At 43.0% G+C, this 11801-nt stretch overlaps 1 protein-coding gene across 1 annotated transcript; it reads left to right on the top strand.

The window, feature by feature from the left end:
* Positions 1–4340: 4340 nt before the first annotated feature.
* On the top strand, positions 4341–6338 carry Rps23 (ribosomal protein S23). The gene is made up of 4 exons (XM_038323339.1): positions 4341–4403; positions 4802–4961; positions 5899–6019; positions 6147–6338. The coding sequence occupies exons 1-4, from the start codon at positions 4400–4402 to the stop codon at positions 6291–6293; spliced, it is 432 nt and encodes a 143-aa protein (XP_038179267.1). The 5' UTR covers positions 4341–4399; the 3' UTR covers positions 6294–6338.
* Positions 6339–11801: the final 5463 nt, after the last annotated feature.

Here is an 11801-nt window from a genome sequence, read left to right as displayed (position 1 = left end):
GAGTTTCATTGCAGATATTTAAACCTTTAAGATATTTGGGGGTTTACTTTTAGTGTAAGGTGGTGATACAATTTAACCAGAGAAATTTTTTTTTTAAATTATTTTTAAAGTCGCAGCACACGGGAGGCAGAGGCAGGTGGATCACTGTGAGTAGGTGGACAGCATGGTCTATAAGAGCTAGTTCCAGGACAGGTACCAAAGCTACACAGGGAAACGCTGTCTCGAAAAACAAAACAAAACAAAAAAACAAAAAAATTAATCAAATAATTATACACACATATGGTATGCAACATGATCTATATGTATGCATGTATGGTTATAAAAGCAGCCATGTATGTGTGTGGGAAGATACCGTTATGCTGGTCTTCACATGTCTCAGAGAATCTCCAACAGAGAAGCCACTGTTCTCCACATCATCATGCCATTTGACTGAGGAAACGGAACTATATATGCAGGTATCAGTGGCTAAAGTAATCTGCTTAATATATGCATTACCTCAAATGCCTATTGTGTGTGTTAAGTACCTTAAAATCTTTTAGCAACTTTTTTTTCATTTCTCCCTCCCCCCCAAGAAAAAACGAAGGTTGTTTTTTGTGTTTTTTTGTTTTTTGTGTTTTTTTTTTTGTGTCAGCTCTGGCTGTCCTGGAATTCACTCTTGTAGACCAGGCTGGCCTTGAACTCAGAGATTCCCTGCCTCTGCCTCTCAAGTGCTAGCATTAAAGGTGTGTGCCATTGCTGCTGAGTACAACTTTTAAGTACACACTCCATGTCATACAGTTTTGGAATTTCTTACCATTGTATCTTTTTATCTTGTGACTAACATCTCCTCAGTCTCTAGTATCTGGAAATTCCCATACTGTTCCCTGCCTGTGTTAACTCTTTTAGACAGTAATAGAGTTCTCACTGGGGACATCTTTTTCAGGTTAATTGTCTTTTTAATAAAAAATAATTTACAAGCAGTCTCAGAGGGAGACTCCAGGACAATTTTATTGGCATTTGAGAGAAAAAACAGGTCCGGCAGGCTGGAGACCTTAGCAGCTATCCAGAGGCAGAAGAGGGAACGTCCTGTAGTGGAATTCTGTGGGTTGCTGAGTGGAAATGGATGCTTAGACTGTCATAATAGTCAAGATTAAGATTTGGCCTGGGTCTAGAGAAGAGAGATAGGAAAGAGAAACAAAAGAAGTCATGCTGTTAGAACTCAGAAAGTGGACAGGCTTACTTGAGAGTCTGTGATCAACTGCTGGAATAAGGGAGTTGGTTCATTTTAGTACATCTCTATTTAAAGAGAGCTGTTTTCTTGTCTACAACTTCTGGTTAGCTGCTGTAAAACAGGATTTTCTTATGATAGGAGGCTCTGGCCTTGTCTAGGCAAAGGGAGTGAAGCGCTTGTTCACATAGAAACGATGTTACCAACCGACTATTGGCTGAGCCATTTGTAAAGGGGTTACTGACTTCCAACTATGTTTTTGTCTCAGAGAATAGCATCGTGGTGGTCTTCATATGTATCTGAGAGATCTCCAGAATAGAAGGTACCTGTTGTCTACATCACCCTGTCATTTGACTGAGGAAGCTGGCATAGGTGTATGTGTCCCCAGTGGTGCTGAGGAAGAAGGTAGAAACTGTCTCTTTTGTTTTCTTTCCCTCTTCGGAGCATCCCTCAAGGTCAGGTGGTGTTTATCTTCCTGTTGTGTTACTCTGTTGTGTGAACAACAAATCTGTTCAGGGTTTTGCTGAACTTAAGTCTACGGACCCACTTCACATCCCTGGGTGTGAAATTGAACATGCAAAACAGAGCATTCTTCCAGACCCGGTGTGGCTGTTCATGTCTGTCATCATGCCACTTAGGAAACTGAGGAAGGAGGATCTGTTCAAGACCCAGCCTGTGCTACATGACACCGCGTCTCAAAAAAAAAAAAAAAAAAAAAAAAAAAAAAAAAAAAAAAAAAAAATTTTGCTCAAGTGAAAAAGTCAATGACATAAACGTCACAGCTCTCGTCTTAAAGGAACTAGGACGGTTTATGCTGGAGACATTTTGTGTTACCGTGTTCCGGGAACACAGATTTAACTTACCCCCAATTCCATGATCCAGTTCAGAGCAGTTTCATGAAGTTTGTACAATTTCAAAGAACAAAAGCATCGTAAGTGCAGCAGAGATGTAGAAGCATTAAGGCAGGGAAAGCTTTCTATTGGCCCAAGGTGCTATCCGATGAGATTCTTAGCTTTTGGATTGACTGGTGAAAGCAGGTTTTTAAGTATCAGTCACAAGATGTTAGCGCCAACCCAGCAACGGGCAAGGAGAGGTTGTTCAGAGGGCTGGGCTCAGGATAAGGCCTTCTGGACTGCAGCATTCCAAACTCCCCACAGTACCGAGGTTCCGGCAATCTCCGTTAATCACACATTCTTTTCAATTCTCCTTCTCATTCAAAACCCAGTCCTCAGAAAACCATCCTAGACTTTACCCCAAACCAGTCAAACCAATCCAGCCACTTTAGCCCCTCCACTGAGTGTCCACGGCGCTATCACCTCCTTTTACAACTACACTTTACTAAATGGTTCCAGAACCATCTAGAACTGCTTTTGTCTCTCCCAGAAAACTACGAAGCTTATTTAAGAATCCCCCAGCTTAGGGAGCACTTACTACACAGCAGAAAAAAATAACGACAGCTTGAATTTTGCAGGAAAATGGATGGAGCTAGGAAACATCATTTTGAGTGAGGTAACCCAGACTCAGAAAGACAGTTATCACATGTACTCACTCATAGGTGTTTTTAAAACATAAAGCAAAAACCAGCGCACAAACCACAATCCCAGAGAATTTAGACACCGCAGACAGTAAGAGAGATTTACATAGATCTAATCTACCTGGGGACCTTGGGGGAGGGTTGAAGGGGGGGGGGAGGGAAGAGGCTGGGAGGGGAGCAGAGAAAAATGTAAAGCTCAATAAAAATCAATAATAATAAAAAAAAGAATCCCCCAGTTTAAAGCTTTAAAAGTGGTGCTTGGCCACCGCAGGAGTTTTAGAAAGCTTTATACTGTGGTAGAGTTCCCTGTCTCAGTGTAGCGAGCAGGCCTTCAGAGAATCTCGTCTCACTATTCACTGATCTCTCAGTTCATTGACAGAGAACCCTTTCTGGAAGGCTGTATCCTATGATTAAAAATAGGCTCCCAGCTCCAAAGTAACGTACAGAGATGCGGGGGTTTTGTTTGTTTGTTTGTTTTTGTTTTCGTTTTTTTTTTTTTAAAGACAGGGTTTTTCTTGAGCCGGGCAGTGGTAGCTCATGCCTGTAATCCCAGCACTTGGGAGGCAGAGGCAGGCAGATTTCTGTGAATTCAAGGCCAGCCTGGTCTATAATAGCTAGTTCCAGGGCAGGTACCAAAGCTACTGAGAAACTTGTCTCGAAGGAAAAAAAAAGGCGGGATTTCTTTGATAGCTTTGGAGCCTGAACTGGAACTAGCTCTTGTAGAACAGGTTGGCCTCGAACTCAGAGATCCACCTGTCTCTGCCTCCTAAGTGCTATAATTAAAGGTGTGCACTACCACCGACTGGCTCGGCAAAGTGTTCTTAAAGTACCCGATAAATCCACCTGCTGTGCTACTAAATAAATTTTTTCTAAAACATGTCAGTTTGTAATTTTTTTTACTTTTAGTCTGCCCCTTCACACCTAGATATTGAACTTTACATGAGCAGAAATCTTCATTCTCTTAACTGCCAAATACCCAGGCAAGGATATTAATTTTTTTGTTGTTAAGTGACTCAACATCCTAGAAAAACCTATATTTACTTCACTTTCCAGAACAAACTCAAGTTGTAAAGGTACTAAATTAAAAGTATAATCGAGGACGCACGACCAGCAAATGTCAGCTCACTCTTTAAAGCTAAAGTCTGGCTGGATTTTTTTCATTACTGCATCACTGCCTCATTAAAATTTACAATTTACTGTGCAGCACGTTCAGTGTGACCCTCAGAAGCCTCTTTTCCTGACTAAAATTCAGGACTCCGCCACTCAGCGACTTCAGAGACGTCCCGCTCCGCCCTCTCCGAATTAGCGCCGCCCAACCCTAACCACGCGGGAGATTGCCGGAAACGCCTGCGCAGTAAGCATTTACCGCAAAGATTTCTGGGATTCGTAGTCCATATTCCTCTATCTTTGTTGTTTGCCTGGAAAGAAATAACAACGTAAACTAGATCGCTTTGAATTTGATAAAAATTGAATAAAACTCAGATTGTGTCTCGGTAAAGTGGAGGCAATGAGCAATTTCCAAAGGAGGCTCCCACATCGGCACAGGCGCCTCTCGGACGGCCGCACGGGGTCCTCGGCCGGGCGGGGCTTGACGCAGTGCCTTGTGGGTTCTTCCTGCTCCGGTTCTCTCTTTCTCTCGGGCCCGTGGCGTCGGCAAGATGGGTGAGCCGTGCGTGGTCGGGCTGAGCGCCTGCGGGCGGGACCTGGGGCTCGGGGTACAGTCAGTCGTGGGGCGATAGAGCGGGGAGCATGGCTGCACTGGGGTGGAGGCCGGAGGAAGAGGCTTCCGCGGACACGTGGCCGGAGGGCTCATGCGGTTTACGGGCCGCCTTGCCGGGCAGGCGCAGCTACCCCAGAGCCGTGCTCTGGAAATCCATGTAAGCTAAAGGCCGCATCGGGGTGTGTTTTTACATCTCCGAATTAGTAGGGAATTGTGAGGGCAACTGGCCCATGGACTAAGGTGAGCTACAGACTCCGGGGTTAAAGGCTCGTCCGGCCAAGGCTTGTGTACTAAAGCGACCTAGGCGGGTTTGCAAAGAACTCTGGTGTTTTAATTTCAGGCAAGTGTCGTGGTCTCCGTACTGCCAGGAAGCTCCGCAGCCACCGACGGGACCAGAAGTGGCATGATAAACAATACAAGAAAGCCCACTTGGGCACGGCCCTGAAGGCCAATCCTTTTGGAGGTGCCTCTCATGCCAAGGGAATCGTGCTGGAAAAAGTGTAAGTGAAAACTGCTTCTTAAAAGCCTTGCTTTATCGCAATTGAGAACAAGTAATTCATCGAAGCTACGAAAGATCCTGAGGCCACGTTGGTTTGGGTTTTTAAGGAGAAAGAATGGAAGGTACCCTTGTTTATGTCAGGATTAGTGTTCTGATCTAGATAGAATTAAAAAGGTTTTCTTAACTTAAGCATTGTTCTGGGTGGACCGGGAGAAAACTTTAGATAACGAAGACCGTGTCGAACAGTGTGAGACTGTTCAAAGTGTGACCGAACCAGTTGGTACTTTCTTAATCTTTTCGGGGTTGAGAAATTGCTTTTTTTCTTTTTATTTCGTTTGCATTGATTTTTTACTATACCTGTGTGAGGATGTCAGATCTTAGGGATAGAGACAGCTGCCATGTGGGTAATGAGAATTGAACCTTGGAAGAGCAGTCTTAACTACTGAGCCATCTCTCCAGCCCCCAAAAATTGCCTTTATTTTTGGGTGGGGGGGTTTTGAGACGGGGTTTCTCTAGCTTTGGAGCCTGTCCTGGAACTCAACATTGTAGACCATGCTGGTCTTGAACTATTTGTTTTGGTTTCTGGAGCCCTGGCTGGCCTAGAACTTAATGCTTTTTAGAACGCAAGAGATCTCCCTTCTGGGATTAAAGGTTTGAGCCACCACACCTGGCCTGGAAGTTATCACCTTCAAAAGTGATTTTTGTGTGTGACAAATTTTGTGTTTGACAAATTGGAATTTTTGTTACCTCATTTTTGCAGCTCCAAAGGAGCTAAATGTTCTCTCAACAGTTCTGGGGAAATCTTAGGCGAAAGAAAGACTTAGTTGAAATCACGGTATCCGAGGGATTTGAGCGTGAATTGAGAGGGTGGGTGCTAGTCGTTTTTTAAAAAAATCTTGTTCCCTGGTGTGAACATCAGTGTGCTGTTGATGTTGCAGAGGAGTTGAAGCCAAGCAGCCAAATTCTGCCATCAGGAAGTGTGTCAGGGTACAGCTCATCAAGAACGGCAAGAAGATCACAGCTTTCGTTCCCAATGATGGTTGCTTGAACTTCATTGAGGTGGGTGCCTTATAGTCTGTACTTCTGCTTGGGTGGGGGACGCTTTAATTCTGGCGTTGGGCATTTCCTTTAATTAGTATGAATTTAATTGCTACTGAAATCTAAATGGACTTCATTTTTATTTCAGGAAAACGATGAAGTTCTGGTTGCTGGATTTGGTCGAAAGGGTCATGCTGTAGGTGATATTCCTGGAGTCCGCTTTAAGGTTGTTAAAGTAGCCAATGTGTCCCTTTTGGCCCTGTACAAAGGCAAGAAGGAAAGACCAAGATCCTAAATTTTGACAGTTGAAACAGTAATAAATTTTCCTATTCTGAGAATAGTTTGTGCCTTAGTTGTTTTCCTGAACCTCCAAAAATAATTGCCTTTACCTCTTTTACAAAACAGTTGCTAAAACATTTTTGTGGTATAAGTATGTCTTGAAACAAGACAGCTTAGTATCTACAGCCAAGTATAGAAATGTCTGCATATTCTAAACATGCATTGAATTTTTGTTGCTACTTAGCAGTTGTCAAGTTTAATAGCACGAGTATAATAAAATCCCAATTTTCTGTGTGGCTAAGGGTGTGGCTCAGATTGTGGAGAATTTGCTTAACTGGCACAAACTCCCTGAGGGTCAGTCAGCAGAGGATAAAACTGCCTGTTGCTTAGGGCTGTAATCCCAACACTGGCCTAGGCGGGAAGAGTGCTTTGAGAATGTGGTGGGAGGTTTCAGCCCCAGCAGTTTAGGCCATGGTAAACTGGGATGCAGAGGGGAAGTTTTGAGAAGGGATGCCATTGAGTGTCTCTTTTAACCTCGAGCAGTCAGTGAAAGTGACTGCTGAAGGCTCAGCATTTAGAAGCTGCAGGACTAGAGCTCAGATCACGGGCCACAGTAAGTGGAGGGGTGAAGGGAACTACCCCGAGACAGCTTTAGTCTTTACACTTGGCTACATTTTTTTTTGTACTTTATTGGCTCAAACCATTCCTCACCGTTGAGTATTTTGCATTTTAAATCTCTATCACAGGCTTTAAAATTTACCATTGTCGCAGGTAGAGATATATCTCCAGTGGTGTGTGCCTGCACTAGAGTAGACCAGGCCTTGGTTTCTTATAATGCTTCCTAGCAGACGGGGGTGTCCTTTAGCAGCAGAGATGTCCATGATCAACCCTGCCAAGGGAGTCTCAGGCCTGCATGTGGCATTTGGCATAGGTGTCTAGCTGGAGGTGTGGAGTATGGCACTGAGGTGAAGTATAGCCAACAAAATGAACCAAAGAAAACTTGGTTCCCTCCTGTCTTGAGGTCCAGACACCCTCAACAGCATCTTGTAAACAGCTGCATGGCCCCACAGTACACTGGCTAACAAAGTATGCAGAAAAGGGTCCCTTTTCTGCATACTTAACCATATTGGTGGCTAAAGCTCTATCCTTCACACTCAGCATGAAGTTTGTGTCTCTTGCCATGCTTTTTCTCAATGAGCAAGAAGGCTGGGCATGGGGGTTCACACCTTTAATCCCATCTGGGAGGTGAATTGGAGTTCAAGGCCAGTGTGGATCAGGAAATAAAACCCTGTCACAAAAAAAAAAGGCACAGGTTCAGCTGGTCTATTTTTTAAAAAGGAATGTTAGGAAACAAAATGTATGGTGGAATGAGACTACCTTAATTTGGGTTAGCAAAGGTTGAAAGGTAACAAAACTTGGTTAATCAAGACTATAGCTGCAGTATTAAGACTGAAGAGGAGCAGTAGAATTACGTCGAGTTTCTAAATAGGCACAAGGTGAGACTAAAAAAACAAACCAAAGCATCATTAACCTGAGTTAATGATTCTTAGAGATTACTCCCAAAACATGTTTTATAATGTTGGTCATCCAGTTTGTTGTTTAGAAAATCCTTAAATGAAGTATTTTCAAATCTCATGCTCAACAAAGGACTTGTATCCGCTCCTAGAGCTCAGACAGTCCTTCCTATTAAACTAAGCAGAGTAGTATCTACATGTTACTTGAAAAGTGTGAAACTGCCTTCATCTGTCCGCTGGGAGAGACTGGCAGTTTTGACTGAAGTTAAACAGTACAAATGTATCTTAGCCATTAAACTCTTAAGTAGTTACAACTTAAAATACATGCCCATATTTTGAAACCTGTGCATATTTTATGACAGCTGAGAATTGGAAATAAATCTACAGAAAAGACAGCTAACTTGTGATATATCCAAAAAATGGCATACCAATCATAAAAACTGTTGTTGGGACTGGAGAAATGGGTCAGTTTAAGATCATGTGCCCTTTTTTTTTTTCTTTTTTTTTTTTTTTCGAGATAGGGTTTCTCTGTAGCTTTGGAGCCTGTCCTGGAACTAGCTCTTGTAGACCAGGCTGGTCTCGAACTCACAGAGATCCGCCTGCCTCTGCCTCCCGAGTTCTGGGATTAAAGGCGTGCGCCACCGCCGCCCGGCAAAGTTCACACTCTTCTCCCACAGAACAGAACCAGCTCCAGCTTGAGGATAATCTCGGGCTTTTCTGGCCTCTAGAGGCATCACACTCAGTGTGCACAAATACACTCGTACATGTGACTTTTAAGGCAATGAAATTGGTGTTACATGAAGCAACTTTAATGAATCTCAAGAGTACAAAAAGGCAATTTCAAAAGGTTACATCCTATATGTTGTCGTTTATTTAAGTCTGGAAGGTTACCCCATGGAGACTGTCAACAGGGATGAAGAACGAGCACAGCCCCACAGAAGCCCTCTGGCTATTGTGCTTGCCTCTGCCCCTGAGAGTGCTGGAAGTAGATGTGCCCCTCTATGGCTGGCCAGAAGGTTCCTATGTAGCTTCATGTCTTGATTATGCAGGGGTTAACACAACTGAATAGGATTCAGTGTCATATCCAGTCATAGGGGAATGTGATGGGCAGTTTAATCCCAACTCAGGAGGCCGAGGCAGTTGAGTTTCTGATTTCAAGGTCAGCCTGGTCTACAGAGGGTCAGCCAGGGTTACAGAGAGAAACTGTCTTGTGGGGGCGGGGGAGAAAAAAACAGTTGTGAATGAGTAGTTAATCTAGCCCATTATTAATCTGTGTTAGGTTTTTTTGTTGAGTTCAGAGCACAAAGAACCCCCAACCCCCAAGTTCTCACTGCAAAGGGTTGTCAGAATCCCTTTAGACACTTAGTCTTTTGAGAAACAGTTTCTAAGGTGTCTGGGAGATTTTTTTTTTTTTTTAATAGATGCTCCAGTCACTACAAGTCTCCGGACTTTCTCCACTTGTAACCATTGGTCTTTTTTGTAGTGTGTTGTATCTGTCTTAAAGATAGTCTCCCCGCCCCCCTTCTTTTTTTTTTACTTCCTAAATACTGGGGTTACAGGCTTGCAACCACACCATTTTTAAACTGGTCACTTTGCACTGTCTTGCTCAGGAACCATTGCTCATATCTGGTCACCTCATCTCAAACTGGAAATACATGAAACATAGGTACATCCTATCACTTTAAAAGGAATTTGCTCAAGCAATTGCACTGCTGAGCTCAGAACAGTTGTTGGTCCTCTGATGACTTTGTTGCTGAGGAAAGTCAAACCATTGCTAAGCAGTGGGCACTGCCTTACAAGTAGAATAGCCACTTAGCCACCGCAGGCCTAGCTCCATGCTGGGTATTAAGTAAGAGTTTCTGTTTGGTGTCTGAGGGAAAGTAAGGTATACACATGATCAATAAAAAGTTTGTGTTTATGTGAAAATACTGAAACGTTCAGAAAATTTCTGTTAACATAGCATTTTAGATGTTGCTTTTATCTTTCATTTTTAATAGAATTGCATGGTTCTAATTTCACAAACTATATATATACACCTTTTCTGTTTATTTTTGTTGTTGTTGCTGTTGAAAATTTGTTTTTGTTTTTCCAGACAGGGTTTCTCAGTGTAACAGTCCTGGCTGTTCTGGAACTTGCTTTGTAGACCAGACTGTCCTTGAACTCACTGAGATCCTCCTGCCTTTGTCTCCAAGTGCTGGGATTAAAGGCGTGCACCACTACCACCCGGTAAAAATTTTTTATACAGCGTATCCTGATTACATTTTCCCTCCATTATATTTTCCAACTACCTCACCTACCCACCCAATTCCATGCTCGCTTTCTCTCTCTTTAGGAAACAGGACAATTTAAAAAAAATCACTGGAAATCAGAACAAACAAAGAAAGAGACAAAAAGGAAAAAAAAGCTCTAGAAACAGATGCACAATGAAGAGACAGATACACAATTCCACAAAATGTGTAGAAACACAAACTCAGAAATCATAATAATCAACAGACAAGGTAGAAAATGCCCAGAAAAAGCATTAGAGCATTATGAAACAAAATACATCTCCAAACTTACCACTGGGTTCATTTTGTGTTGGCATCTACTGCTGGGCACAGGGCCTTCAGTAAGTGTGGTTTGTATACCTGGGAGACTCCATTGGAGAAAACTAATTTTCCTTTGCAAGTATTCTTAAATATAGGGCTCATGTCTGCTTACCCTCTGGGTGTCCCCTCTGACTGCACCTGTGCATACTGCCATAGTCTCTATAAGTTCCTATGTATGTCAGTCTTGTTCTTTGTTGAAGAACACTGTTTGCCTGGTGTCCTCCATCCCCTCTGGCTCTTACAATCTTTCTCCATCCTCTTAAGCAGTTCACTAAACCCTGAGGGGAAGGATTTGATGAAGACATCTCATTTAGGATTGAGTGTTCCAAGTCTCTGCATTCCAGTTGTGGGTCTCTATTTGTTCCCATATCCTGCAGGAAGAAGCTTCTCTGATAATGTCTGGACAGGACACTGATCTATGGGTCTAGCAGAATAGCGTTGGGAGTCATTTTATTGCTGCATTCCTTCAGTAGAATAGTAGCACTCACCTGAACAGCAGTGGGTCTGCCCCATTTGGGACGGTGTTTCCTTCCAGTCACAACCAAACACAGCCTGGGAACTTGCTGAAGCAGTCTTAGCCTTTAACACCTGGTTTGGAAACAGAGGTCTTCCTTGTTTATTCAGTCTCCACATTATTGTTCGAGGCAGGGTTTCTCACCAAACCTGGAGCTCATTGATTGGCCAGAGAGCCAGAGACCATCTGTCTCTGCCTTTGCAGCCCTGGGGTTACACTTGTGTGCCATTACACCCAGCTGTTGCTTCTGGGGACCTGAACTGAGGTCCTCTTGCTTGCACAGTGGACATTTTATGTCCCCGTCTTTCCCTCAGCCCCACTCTAGACTCTTAAGCCTTATTAGATGATTCTGTTCATTCTGCATTTTGTACATTGCATATGTATTTTCCCATTACTGTACTCCTTTTCCTCTTGGCCATAGTGTGCACACTTAAGGGATATAGGACCATCCTGATGCCATATGAATTTTCTGGTTATGTGTGCGTGTACATGTGTGTAAGTACACATATTATTTTCTGGAAATATGTTCTTATTCATCTTTAGATGTTTTAAAGTCATTAAGAAACTACTGTGTAATTCTGTTCAAGACTTACAATAGTAAATTTTCAAAGAGATTTTTAATGTGTATGAGTATTTTGCTTTAATGTGTGTATGTACACCATATGTGTGCAGTGCCCATCGAAAGCAGAAGAATGCGCTGGATTCCCTAGAGCTAGAGTGTATTAGTTACTTTTCTATGGTTAGTTCAAATTCACAATAAAGAGTCACATGGGGAGGAAAGGGTTTACTTCATCTTGCACTTCAAGTGGCGTCCATCCCTGAGGGAGGTTGAGGCAGACAGTCATGAAGGAACTTGAAGGCAGGAACTGAAGTGTAACTCACACAAGGGGTACTATTTCCCACCTCAA

The sequence above is a fragment of the Arvicola amphibius genome, chromosome 3 (genome assembly GCF_903992535.2).
Source record: "Arvicola amphibius chromosome 3, mArvAmp1.2, whole genome shotgun sequence".
NCBI lineage: Eukaryota > Metazoa > Chordata > Mammalia > Rodentia > Cricetidae > Arvicola > Arvicola amphibius.
Note: the sequence above shows the minus strand (reverse complement) of the source record. Positions and strands in the feature narration are given on the sequence as shown.